The 14,215-nt window shown below is 37.9% G+C and overlaps 1 protein-coding gene across 1 annotated transcript; it reads left to right on the plus strand.

Moving 5' to 3' along the window:
• The first annotated feature begins 6,267 nt into the window (after positions 1–6,267).
• LOC141630668 (uncharacterized) lies at positions 6,268–7,128 on the plus strand. Its single transcript, XM_074443441.1, has one exon. It carries the CDS (start codon positions 6,268–6,270, stop codon positions 7,126–7,128), a length of 861 nt encoding a protein of 286 aa, XP_074299542.1.
• Positions 7,129–14,215: the final 7,087 nt, after the last annotated feature.

Consider the following 14,215-nt stretch of genomic DNA (forward strand, 5'->3'; position numbering starts at 1 on the left):
GATTTCTGTGCTGGCCGGCGTTAGGTGGGGCGGTGTTCGCGTGGTTGGGGTTGGTGTTCGCCGACTTAGGAAAGAGGAAAGGAAGGCAAAGTGTATAATGAAACAAATGAAACATATTTCTGGACATGGGTTGAAAATAATTTGGGACGGGGGAATTGTTTTCATTTTGCGCCCAAATTGAGGATTATATGGACATGGGTTGTAATTTAATCCGATGTCCATTATAATGGACATGGGTTGAAAATAACAACCGATGTCCATATAATATAATTACATCAGACTTTTATAAAAATCCGATGTGCAAACTTATTACATCTGTTTTTTCAAAAATCCGATGTCCATCCACTGATGTCCTTGATGAATTCTGTAGTAGTGGTGATTGTTCTTACTTGCTAAATTGTGATTTTAACGCTATTTCGAAATTAAAATGATTTTGAACTTATATATGTCTGATTTCTTTTCGAAAACCATGGTTGGATTTTTGCTCATTTTCCTTGTATTTGGCCACTTTTAGTCCTTTGTGATGTATTGTCTTGTTTGCCTCTTGAGTTTACTCGAGGATGAGTAAAAGTCTAGCATGGGGGAGTTTGATAAGTGCTTATTTTACCTATATTTTATATAGTTTTTCCCGGTGTTTCTATATTAGTTTCCGACATTTTTAGTCCGTTTTACATGATAGTTTCTTCCTAGAGTGGCTTACTACGATTTTGTTACTTATTTACAAGATGTAGATTTTTACACGAGAAAATGGCCACCGAGATAAATGATGGACCAATATAAAAGCTTAATTATAGAGTTAATTGTCCGAAATACAGTGAAAATCATGCAAGAAGCAATTCAAAAGAATACGAAGCTCCTATACAAGTTTCCTTGCTGATGAACAATTACTTTGTTTAAGTTTTTTTTTTTTTTTTTTTTTTTTAGGAAAACATGGGTTTTTATATTACATCAATCTCCGCAAGTGATATGACAACCTGCGGGAAATCCGTTACAAGAACGATGGCATCCCCGACACACACGCAAACTCGAGCAACACAATGAGCCACAGTATTCCCCCCACGTTTTATATGATAACAACTATTAGATTCGAAAGAGCTAAGAAGAGTACACAAATCCTCGACACAAAGTCCAAAGTCCAACTGGTGTCCTTGCTATGGCCTTGTCCCGCACAGCCCTCACCAAATTCAGCGCATCACATTCCAACGCAATATCTGAAAGCCCCTTTTCCCTCGCAATGTCAAGACCAAAGAAGGCCGCCTGAGCCTCCGCAACCTCCACATCCCATTATGCCCCGACACGCCTACTACCCATCCATTGAATACACCCATCCTTATCCCGTGCTACCGCACCCAACCCAATACTCCCGTTCTCGGCCATGTACGCATCCGTATTTATTTTAATATTACCTGCCAACGGAGGAGACCAAGCACTCCTGCCTACCTCATTGGACATACAAGGCCTAGCGATAACATAGTCCGCATAGCCACGATAATCAGTCACCATCTTAATCAGTCCCAAACAGATGACATTCTCATTTGGAGGAGGCTCTTCAAACAGGCTCTGATTTCGTATAGTTCAGATCGACCACACAATATCAAGAAACCTTCCTCGCTTATTATCTCCTAACTTATGGAGTATCCAGGTAATTCGTTCCTCACAAGAGTTATGCGGGGCAGCCTCGACCAACTCCCCAAAATGGCTCGCATTCCAGTGGCTTTTCGTCCATACTCCCCAAAACCGCTCGCATTCCAGTGGCTTTTCATCCACCCAAACAAAGCATGGTCACCACATTCCTCTTCTTAACAGAAATTACAGAGCGGGCTCGGGCATCAGTGTTGACGAAAGAGACTCTTCCGCACAGGTAAAATCTTTGCATAAATTCTCCAAACAAAAAGGGTTTAGGAGGTATTTTTAGCTGGCATTCCTCCTTCCTACCCAATACCGGACATTACCGTATATCTCCCATCCTTTGTCGGCCACCAGTAGATTTCATCGCATGGCATCCTTTTACTCAGAGGTAGTTGGAGCACGAGTTTCACATCATCCTCAGCCATCACCTCACGAAGAACCTCAATATTCCATCGCTTGTTATCAACATCAATGAGATCCGCCACTTTCATATTAGGATCCGCATCAACGTTTGGCATAGGAACCTTTCCTGCATTCTCACTCGTAACCAGGCTAACCAGGCTGCATCCCACACACCTATGCTTTGACCGTTCCCGTCTCCACTTTAGCCCTTCCATTAGCAGCGATTTTGAGCCCCACAGACTACGCCATGAGAAACTCGGGTCATACCCTCTTCTAGCATCCAGTATAGAGTCATTTTTAAAGTATCTCGCTTTCAAGACTCGCCCTACCAACGAGTTTGGGGATAGGAGCAGCCTCCAAACTTGCTTCGCCAACAAGGCTTGATAGAAAACTTTCAAGTCTCTGAAACCCCATACCCCCAACCGCCTTTGGAGACGTTCCCAACTCATCCAACGCAGCTTCCGTTGAGCGTCCGTTGATCCCCGCCAAAAACGTGCCATCATCTATTGAATCTCGTCAATAACTCCTTCCGGAATGGCAAAGAGGCTCATCATATATGAGATAGCAATATTTTCGTGTTCGTCAACTCTCCTATAGGACCGTCCTATAGCATATGGCTGGCCCAAAAGGAGAGAAGCCCAAACAAAAAAATTAAATTTATTTATAGTTTAATTTTATTTTAACGACCCGACATTTTATGATGAAAACTAACATATCTAAATATATAATTTATCAATATAAGATTTTAGGTTCTCAAAATAAAATAATTTTCTACAAGTTTATTAACTAATTTATTTGGGCTTTTAGTTATTATGTTAGTCTAATAGACAAAGGCAATGTTTGGTAAATGGGCATATTGGCCAAATTTCAGCATATTAGAGAGGTTTAGCATCTTTGACTTACGAATATGCTATTTAGAGCGTTTGTTTAATGCCATTTTCAAATAGCATATTAGGGTCCAATATGCTATTTTGCAATATGCTGCTCCTACCAGCATATTGGGTTAGCGGATTAGAAAGAAAAAAATTGTCTTCTTTACCCCTTACAAAATATTAATCTTTCTTTAATATATTTAATAAATAATTTATTCATATCCTTATTTGTCATTTTACAAAAGATCTAAACAATCTGCTATTCTAAAACTGTCAATTACCAAACATCTGCAACACAATTCTACTAAATAAATCTGCTAGTCAAACATACTAAATCATTATGCTTCTGCTATCCAGGTTACTCGATCGAGTACCCAACAGGTCAGAAACTATTTAAAAACGCAACACATCCTTACTCGACAGAGTAAGGCCCACTCGATAGAGTACCCAGAGACTCATAAAACCGTAGTATTACAGTGAATAGAGTACCTTACCAGGACCACTCAAATATTCTTTCCAGATCTGCTTCTACTAATATTAATCCACTGTTTACCAAACAAGGTCAAAGTGGTCTTACACAACAATTTGTGTTTCGTGTTTTATAAAAACACATCTTCCCACGTGAGTTAAGGGGGCCCGAGTTTTTTTTTTTTTTTTTGGGTATTGTTGGACTTGGACACTGGCTTTGCGTACGTAGGAATTAGATTTAGGTTTTACGATGGTATTATATGTTGGAGGGCTTCGACCAAGAATTTTCTCCCGTTCTTTCTTTTCTTCCTCTTTAATACAAGACTAAATTTCATTTTCGGGGAAGTGGCAAACTACCCCCATAAATTTGCATATATGTGCAATTAACCCCCTTAAGTTTTAATTGTAGCAAATTAACCCCATTACTTTAATTTCATGTGCAATCAACTTCTATCCATAATTTAATTGATAATATATGCCAATTAAATTTACAAGAAAATATTATTGTCAATTCTATTTGCAAAATGTCTTAATTACCCCTACGTTCACTTCCCAGACTACTCACCCTCACCAAGTACTAATCACCATAGCCAATTGTTTTATGGCTGTAAATCGTAAGGCCTATTTGGATTGATTATTCCGAGAAAAAAAACATTCGATTTTGGGTTTGGACAACCCTCTTACAATCCATCCAAAATTATGCGTAAAGTTTCATAGAGACAAAAATTATTCTTTATTTTGATCTCATCAAAAGTTGCCACAATTTGTAATGTGACTAAAGATAATTTTATATTTACTTTGAGTTAATTGACAATCATGTATATTCTATGGTGGGATATTTTTTGTACATATCAATTTAACCGTTTATAATTTTAATGAACACCCAGCAAAAAATAAATAAAATGTGAGAATGAATGTTGAAGAAGAGGGTAAAAATGAGAATCCGTTTTTGAAATAATGCCCAAAAATAAAAGAATTGTCGTTTTGGGTCGGTTTTGAAAATATTTATCGAAATGGTGTCCACGTAGGCTCGGTTTTAACGAGCCTGTATGGGGTTTAAACACGCCATACGTATTGGCGTGTTTATTTCAGAAAACACGCCATATCCAATGGCGTGTTTAATCAGTCTAAAATTAAAACCCAAAATCAGTAGAAACATAAGGAAACAAAGGGAACACGCCATTAGCAATGGCGTGTCTTGTTAATGAAACACGCCATTACGTGTGTCGTGTTTTAGCAGGACAAATTTCCAACCCAAATCCAGTGGTTCTGTTTTTGGAAAGAAAGAGAACCCGCCATTACGTATGGCGTGTCTTCTCAAAGAAACCCGCCAATACGTATGGCGTGTTTAAAGAGATTCCTTTTTTTTTATCAAATTTCTATTTCCCGTCACTTTCTACCACAAAACACACACCATTCACCATCTCCGCCTCTCAAACACCCCAAGTGCGATAGAACAAACCTCACTCCCCTTCTTATTTCTTCACCTCACACTCATCTCCGACGAATCTCCGGTGTGTCTTCGACATATTTTTTGGGTTTTTGCTTTTCAAATACATTCAACCTTATTAGTAAGGTAAACTAATTCTTTTAACTAATTTAATTTGATCTTTTGAATGTAGATTTAGCTTATTTTGTCTTCATTGTTGGTAATTATATTGTTTTGTACCTAGATCTACAACTTATATGTGTTAATTTAAGGTTGTTTAAAAAAAACCCCAAATTTCGAAACCCTAATTAGGATGAACGATTTATTTATTTTAATTGTTGTTTAGGTATGTATTTTAGGGAAATTAGGTTATAGGTAGTTGATTTATACTAAATTTGTTCAATTTTTTTGTATAGAATGAAAATTTGTGATTTTCCTCTTATTTGTTATTGGGATGGGGAAGTGTTGGAGCAAAATGGATGTGTAACTTATAGAGGAGGGAATCAATGTTTTATTCTAGCTAATACAAAGATGACATATCTTGAATTAGTTGAAGAGATATATAAGGGAATCGGCGTTCAAAGTTTGGGTACTCAATTGAAGGTAATGATGAAATTTCCAAGTGTCGGGTGTTTCAAAATTGTACCCCTTAATAATGAGGGAGCCTTTAAAGCGCTATGGGCAAGTATTCGTCATTCACATGCTCCTTTAATGGACATATTTGTAGAAGTTTCCATTAGTCAAATTGTCACTCCTACACCAAGTATTAGGCTAGATGATGTTGCTCAATTTGTTTCATTTGAAACTAATGACGTAAATGATGGGGAATTTTATGGTAACTTAGAAGGTGATGAGATTGATGAGGAATTGGCAATACTTGATGAGAATTTGTTGGAAAATGAAGAAGATGGTGATGATGATCTTGTCTTTGCTAGTGCTCCCATTGTTGAGTTTAATAAGATTGATCAATTAGATGAGGATGAATTGAATAGCTGGAAAACTTGGGAAAATATGGTAAGATATGAACATGGGAAAGAGTTTGCGGTTGGACAAGTGTTCCCAAACAAACCTTCACTTAGCGATGAGGTGACATCATATTGTGTTAAAGCAAATCAATTTTTCAAAGTTGCCGAATCAAAGCCTAATACTATTACCTTCAAATGTGGCCGGTCTCCTACACCATGTAATTGGCGGTTAAGGGCTAAACAAAAAGACTTTCATGATGAGTCTTGTGTTTGTGACATGGTACCTCAAGACCACATGAATTTGAAACGAGCATTCATAAGTCATGAGATTCGTAACCTTGTTGAGGGAGATTGGGGATATAAAGTAAACTCTGTTGTTACTTATATTTTAGATAAGTATGGTTACACAATTTAATACACCAAAGCTTGGAATGCAAAACAAAGAGCAATTGAGGAAATATTTGGAGATTGGGATAAATCATATGAGTTGCTACCTCGTTTCATGAAAGGCTTAAAAGAATCTAATCCTGGCGCTATTGTTCAATTTTATACAACACCAACAACGAACCCAAATGTGCAAAAATTCAAGCGGTTTTTTTGGGCATTTAAACCATGTATTGATGGCTTTGAGCATTGTCGGCCAATTTTAAGCATTGATGGAACTCACTTATATGGAAAGTTCAAGGGAACTATTTTGACAGCTATGTCAATTGATGCTAATAATCAAATTTTTCCGGTTGCTTTTGCTATTGTTGAAGCCGAAAATACCGATAGTTGGCCTTGGTTTATGTCTTGCATAAGAGTATTTGTTACCAAAAGAAGTGGGTTGTGTGTCATTTCCGATAGACACAAAGGGATTATGAAAGCAATGAGTGAAGTTGGTAGTGGGTGGGAGGAGCCGTATGCTTATCATAGAGTTTGCATTCGTCATTTGGCTTCAAATGTTAATACAAGATTTAGAAATAATGCAGTTAAAGAAATGTTTGGGTCAACGGGAATGCAATTACAAAACAAGAAGTTTGACACAGGATTTCATCGCCTAGGTGAGTTGAATAGAGAGGCACAACAATATGTTGTTGAAATTGGAATAGAGAAGTGGTCAATTTGCCATGATGGTGGACATAGATATGGAATATTGACTACTAACTTGGCGAAGGCATTTAATAATGTTCTTAAAGGAGCACGTTTTCTAACCGTAACGACACTCGTAAAGTGTGTATTTTTTAGAGTTAATGCATACTTTGTTAAGCGACGTGAGTTTGCAAGGAAACGATTGATGAAGGGGCTTCATTATAGTCCGAAGATTACAACCTTGTTGGAGGAAACGAGTTTTGTTATGATGACTCCGACGATTGAGCAATGATGGCACCTATTATTTGTTTCGACATTGTTGAGTGGCATTTTCCTAATAGGGTAGCTCGTCAATTTGGGTGGAAACAATATATCCCTTTAAATTCTAATACCGAACCTAACTTGCACAAAGTTGACAAAAGGGGTGCCTCTTCACGGAATTGGATAGAAAAACATCAACCCTACATATCAAATTGGGTTAGGAGGGGTTATTTTCGGTTCCGTGGTGTAGAGGATGATAATGAAATGAGCTACTACGACCCTTACATGGTTTGGTACCGGGATCGCACTATTCTTCGCTTAAACCCTTTCCCCCAACAAGCTACTTATCAAGCACCATTTGGAGCCATAAAATATCTTGTAAGTACACTTAATATACTTGTCTTTTAATTCTTAACCAATATATCATAAAATGTGATTTGCTTATACTACTTATTTTGTTTTAGGCGCATGGTTTCGTCAATGTCCATGATACATGTGATAACGAGCTTCAACAAATGCCTCTTGAGGTGCCTCCTCATTTCTGCTCAATGGTTTCACACCTCCGGGACTACTCCTCTCAATCTCTTGAACATGTAGGCTATTCCCATCTTCTTCAACCAACCGTAGAACCAAGGGAAGAAAGTTCACCAATTGTTCAAGAGTCCCTCGACTCAATGAATGTGGATGACGATGCACCTTTGGTTCAATACACTAGGAGGGCTAGACGCTCTAATCCTTCCATGTCTTCCATGTCTTCAATGTCACCCGTCAATGAACAAGATACCCCGGAGCCTAGGAAAGGGTTTTAGAGTCGCCTTCGAGGAAAGAAAAAGAAGAAGACTTGATGTAATAGTTAGAGGATTAATGTATTTGACAATTTAGATGGTTAATTTGTTTGACATTTTAGTTGTAAAACTTTGAATTTTAACCCCTTGTGCGAAGCTTATTGGTGTGTAAACTCGGTTTTTATTTTTAATAAACAATGGTTTGTGTCCAATTTGCATTGTTGAGTTTGGTTTTCTTTTTTGGCAAGGGAACGAAATGAGGACGAAGGGAAATTGTCCAGCTTTGAAAAAAAAAAATGAACCTGCAAGAACACGCCACATACAATGGCGGGTTTCAAAGGGAAGACACGCCATTACGTATGGCGTGTTTAGTATTTAGATTTTTATCAGATACTGGAAAGGACGTGGAAATTGGGCTGCTTAAACACGCCATTAGCTATGGTGTGTTTCCTTTGTTTCACTTGTTCAGCTACTGACTTTGGGATTGAATTTAGGCTGATTAAACACGCCATATAAATGACGTGTTTTCTGAAATAAACACGCCAATACGTATGGCGTGTTTAAACCCCATATATGCTCGTCAAAACCGAACCTACGTGGACACCATTTCGATAAATATTTTCAAAACCGACCCAAAACGACAATTCTTTTATTTTTGAGCATTATTTCAAAAACGGACTCTAAAAATGACTTCTCCAAATTTAAAAATTGCCAATAATATTATTTTCACATTTTTCTAAGAGATATTGTCATTGAAAATAAGGCCAGGATTTAATTGCACCAAAATGAAAACCAACGGGGCTAATTTACTATAATTAAAACTTAAGGGGGTCAATTGCACATATATGCAAACTTATGGGGGTAATTTGCCACTTCCCTCGTTTTCTCTTTCTTCTTTTTCCTTCTTCCTGTTTAATTATACATTTTATTACTGTTATTTTCGTTAATTCAATTATGCAAAGCTAAATTTCCTTGCTAGGATTTAGGGGAACAATGGTTGTATCACGGTCTTAAATAGGTTATTAAATGTGTCAAAATTATCACATCTGTGTTGTTAATTGTAGCTATTAATTGTGATTAATTGGTTAAGTGCACGTAATTGACTAATTGAACCGGTAAACTTCGACCTAAGATCGAAAGCCCGGTGAGAGTTAGACCTGTTACAAACAATAGAATGCCCTAACAAGTTGCTAGAGCCCGTTAGAAGTATTTTAGGATGAATAGCGGACCGAGATGACCTTTTCACTACCCTGCAGACCGTTTTATGACTAATCTTTGACCCTTACCTTAACCGTTGTTTACCATGGTGACCCGATATCCTAGCTCTTTCTCCTTATATTTTTAGATTCACTTTTTAGACTCTATTTCTCTTTCCTTCACTACTTTTAGTTTAACAACAAAACAAACACTCCCCGATATTTTTGTTAGACGGACTATAATTTAGCAAGTAGATCATTTGTCTCCATGTGGATACGATCCCGACTTCCTTTACTACATTAGTTTAGGCCTTTTGGTTATCTTTGATTAGCTGTGCGATTAGCCGTATCACCAAGCTCATAAAAGCGTAAAATAAAATAGCTTTGAAATAAAACGTTAACTTGACATGCTTCAAAACTCATCAAAGACCTAGGGTCAACAATAATCTTCCACAAAACCTTCACCTAAATACGATAATTAAATACATTTAATTACTAACTAATCTAATTACTAATATATTTATATAATTTAATATAATTAAATTTAAATCCCGACTCTTACCCATTATACGATAATTAAATCCCGACTCACTCATACCCGTACTCCCTCCTTCACCACGGCCGCCACCGCTGGCTAATGCTGCTACCGTAGACCACCACCACCAACCATGGTGGGCCACGGCCAGCAGCTCTCACCACCCGCAACAGCCACGGCCAGCAGCTCCCGCCACCCGCTTGTATTGCCATGGCATTATTCATATACGCCCTTTCTTCCGTGGGCTTTTGTGTTTTGGTGCATCATTTAATTTGCTTGTAAACAAGGTTTATGAGCTAAATAGACTATGGATGATGATGATTTTCAAGAACGGGATTATCATATCGAGGACATGCAAGGCTTTCTAAATAGGAAACAAATTCGACCCTTTGATTTGGAATAATAGAGTGTACCGATTCATGTACTACGTTGTCTAATTCGATCTAGTATTATCTTATTTAGCCGTGTTATGTTAGTTGAAAATAACAATATTATCTTATTTTTATTGAAGTACTAGTGTGACGGCCGTGCGTTACACGGATTCTAAAATAATTGTCTAAATGTAAAATGCGTATGGGCGTTTTAGCCTATATTGTGGAAAGGGGACTGTAGATCAATTTTAATGCTAACATATGTGATTCCCCAACAGCAGAGAGCTTGGAAATCTCGGACCCGGGCAAGATCCGAACCAAATTCTGAGGAGTCGGTATTAATTTATGCCCACCAAATTTTAGGACAAAGCAAGCCACTTCGCCAAATCGAGGGATTGTGCTTCCTAAAAATAATTATTCCTTAGATAGTAGTTATTGCTAAACTAATCAACACTTATTGGATTACACATTTTTTTCCCTTAGATGATAGTTTTGAGAGGCTTATTGGTGATAAAAAACAAAAAATGACAATCCATTTGTAATTTAATTTGTTTAACATTGCATGTGTTAGATACAACATGTACACGCCTTCTCTCTTTTGATCTTTGAATCAAAAGTATGATAAACGACTAATATAGATGTAGTAATGCAATACACCCTTAAGCCTTTTAGATCCCTCCTTTTTTACCTCTCCTCCCCACCTCAACCATGTGTTTCATATCTTTATTATTGTCAATATCTTTTAAAACGTTTCCGAGAATGAGTTTAATGTGTTCTTTTTTCATCATCAAAATATTTTTGTTACTACCATATAATGTTACTCTCCCCTATCGAGGTTTGCCTATTTCGCCTTCATGTAACATGTGTCACCATCATTCTAAGAGCATTATCCACATTGTGTGGGTCTGTCCCTTATTTTGTCAGCTCCTATTTACCTTCCACTCCTTTAAGTTGACCTTTATTTTAGACTCATTCAAAACCTTAATCACTTCAACTCGTCTTGATTTACTCTGATCTTTTCTCCTTAATCTTTTGGTGGTTTTAATCAACTAATAATAAACACACTTGGACGCACACACAAACAATATGAGGATGATATAGAGCTCAAAAATCCGTACATAGAAGTAAAGTATACAAAAGATGATCGTGGAACCGATGAGCAATGCACAACGCAGAAAGTTACCACAAGTTTGAGAACTTAATCACTGACCATTAAATCTCTCCACGCGCAGAGTTTACTTATGTGATTCTGAAACTGTTTACATTCAGCAAAATATAGTGTTAGGCCATGTTCTTTTGGAATTAAAGTTGCTGAACTTAACTTAATTTTTCTGAACTTAACTTAATTTTGCTGAACTTAACTTATTTTTGCTGAACTTAATTTTGCTGAACTTTGCTGAACTTAACTTATAATAACTTAATTTTTCTAAATTAAAATAATCTTACTTAAATTAACTTAATTTAATTTCACTTAGGCCCTGTTCTTTTGGACTTAAAATCACTCTCTATAAGTTAAGTTCAGCAAAATTAAGTTAAGTTTAGAAAAGTTCAGCAAAATTAAGTTAAGTTAAGTTCAGCAAAATTAAGTTCAGCAAAATTATGTTCAGAAAAGTTAAGCAGAATAATAAGTTTCATAATATTGACGAGTTTTAAAAAATAGATACAATTTTCGTTCAAATCGGTTGTATAAACAATCCGAGATTAATTATTATTCTATATAATTATTTCAAAAAAAAAATATTTATTTAAAGCCGAACTCTTACCTATCCCCCGAAAGTATGTTAGAGCATTTTAATTACCGACATTCGTCATTGAGAATGAAAGTTGAAATGGCATTTGGTCAATTGACAAAAAGGTGGAAGGTGTTAAAAGTTATCCCTCAAATGTCACCTAAGTATCAAATGTCCATTATTGTTTCTAATTTCATACTTCGTAATTTTATACGGATGCACACTCATGGGATACCTGTTATACAACATGAGAACGTTCTAGGGACAAAAGATTTAGGCATGTTTGATAAGAAGCGGAAAAAAAGCTATGTACAAGGTGCGAAATAACATAGTCAAGAACATTTGGCGATGCAATGGATTTGACGGGGTGAGCTCAAATGAAGATGAAGAAAGTGACGAGGAAGATGATAATATGGAACTAGATGATTAGAAATAACAAAAAAGTAATGTGATTTACTTTTTATTTTTATGTATTAGGTAATGTGTACGAAAATATTAACTTATATAAATAAAGTATTTTATAATCTTTATTTGTGTTTTTAGTTATATTTCTTTATTATTATTATTATTATTATTATTATTATTATTATTATTATTATTATTATTATTATTATTATTATTATTATTATTATTATTATTATTATTAAATATTATTATTATTATTATTATTTTTGAAGGGAATTATTATTATTATTATTATTATTATTATTATTATTAATTATTATTATTAAATATTATTATTATTATTATTATTGAAGGGAATTATTATTATTGTTATTATTATTGTTATTGTTATTGTTATTGTTGTTATTATTATTATTATTGATGGGGCATATTCTGCACCCGCTGACCAAGTCAACATATTGAGCAAGGTCAAAGATATCCACAGCAAGTCAACGACTTAGACAGCATAACCGACGCAACATGTCGGCCTGTCTCTTGTGCCTCGGCTAGGACAACTAGCCAGCTGGGGCACATATCCGCGTACTCATATCCAAGACCCCTCGGCGGCGAGTCAACAGGGCCCGCCGGCCTGCCATGGGTCCCTCGGCCGAGGGTAGATCAGTCTTTCCACCTGCTAGCCACTTGGCCACTTGGCCACTACGTGACAAAAGGTGAAAGTCTATAAATACTCCTCAACCCTTATTGAGGAGAGGATCCACACTTTAACCTAAACACCTCATAATCTGGTAATATTTTCCTTATCTCTCTACAACATATACTTCGCTAAGTAACACATAACTTATCTCTTTAAGTTCACTGACTTGAGCGTCGGAGTGAGTACGCTCGGCCAAAGCCGACCCCTCAGTTTGTTCATTGTTTCAGGAGAGGCCGAAAGAAGGATTCAATCAAAGACGTCATTCTACAAGCCACGAGTGGTAACAAATAACTGCTTCGGAATTACACCCGGAACAATTGGCGCCGTCTGTGGGGAAACAGATACTAGAAGCTAGTCAAATCCCTTACAAAACAAAAACACAAAAACAAAACCCACCCAACAAGCTAAGAAGATGTCAAAACAGCCAGAAGCAATTGTGACTGACGAAACCGAATTCTGCCAAGATGATACCGTCCACAATTCTGGGGTTGTGCAGCCCTCCACCGGCCGAGTAATTCAACCGGCGTACGGGATGCCAATAATACCAGATACACCGCTGCCCGCCGACCAAGTCACCATCATGGGACATGTGGTTGATGCAGCTAAACTGAAGCTACTCCTGGACCTAATGGGTGGCACGCCGACTCACACTGTCACTACGACAAGAGCGGCGGCACCCGCACAGGAGACCAGGGCCCAAAATGTGACTCCGAGAAACTTGAACGAAGCATTGGAGGAAGCTGACCCTGTCAAGACGCCGGGGGAGCCCAGAGTGCTAGTGGTAGACCTGAGTCCTTCTCGCACTCGCGGGAGGACAGCGTCGCCGCAGCACCGATGAGGCCTGCCCTAGAGGAGTGAAAGAAGTCCGACTCACCAGAGTCGGAGAAGAAGCCCGACTCACCAGAGTTGGAGAAGAAGCCCTTCCCGCCACGGGGAGAGGAGTCGGACTAAGGATGTGAGGAGCCGATCGCCGCGTGTCATTCGACACGTGGTCAGACAGCCCCTCGATGCCTATGTCCTAGAGGTCCCGGTGCCGACTAAGCTAAAGTTGCCACCCATATCATACAAAGGAGAAGGCGACCCAACCGACCACGCCGAGGCTTTCGAGTCTTACATGTCGGTATGGGAGCAACCCGATGAGGTTTGGTGCCGAGTCTTCCCAACGACTCTGCATGGGATGGCACAAAGTTGGTACAAGGGGCTACCCGATGGGTCGGTATACTGTTATGCCGACCTAAGGGACACATTTTTGGCCCAGTATTCTTGCAACAAGAGGAGGGCCGTCGAGACATCGGTCCTCCCGACTATCGACGGGAGGGAGGCGAGTCTCTCCGGAGTTATGTGAAGAGGTTCGACGCCAAGGTTCGGCAGATTCGTGAGTGAAGCAATGAACCGGCGGCCT

The sequence above is a fragment of the Silene latifolia genome, chromosome Y (genome assembly GCF_048544455.1).
Source record: "Silene latifolia isolate original U9 population chromosome Y, ASM4854445v1, whole genome shotgun sequence".
Classification (NCBI taxonomy): domain Eukaryota; kingdom Viridiplantae; phylum Streptophyta; class Magnoliopsida; order Caryophyllales; family Caryophyllaceae; genus Silene; species Silene latifolia.

Coding starts and splice junctions, on each gene's coding strand:
- LOC141630668 (XM_074443441.1), top strand. CDS start 6,268: ATGAAAGGCTTAAAAGAATCTAATCCTGGCGCTATTGTTCAATTTTAT.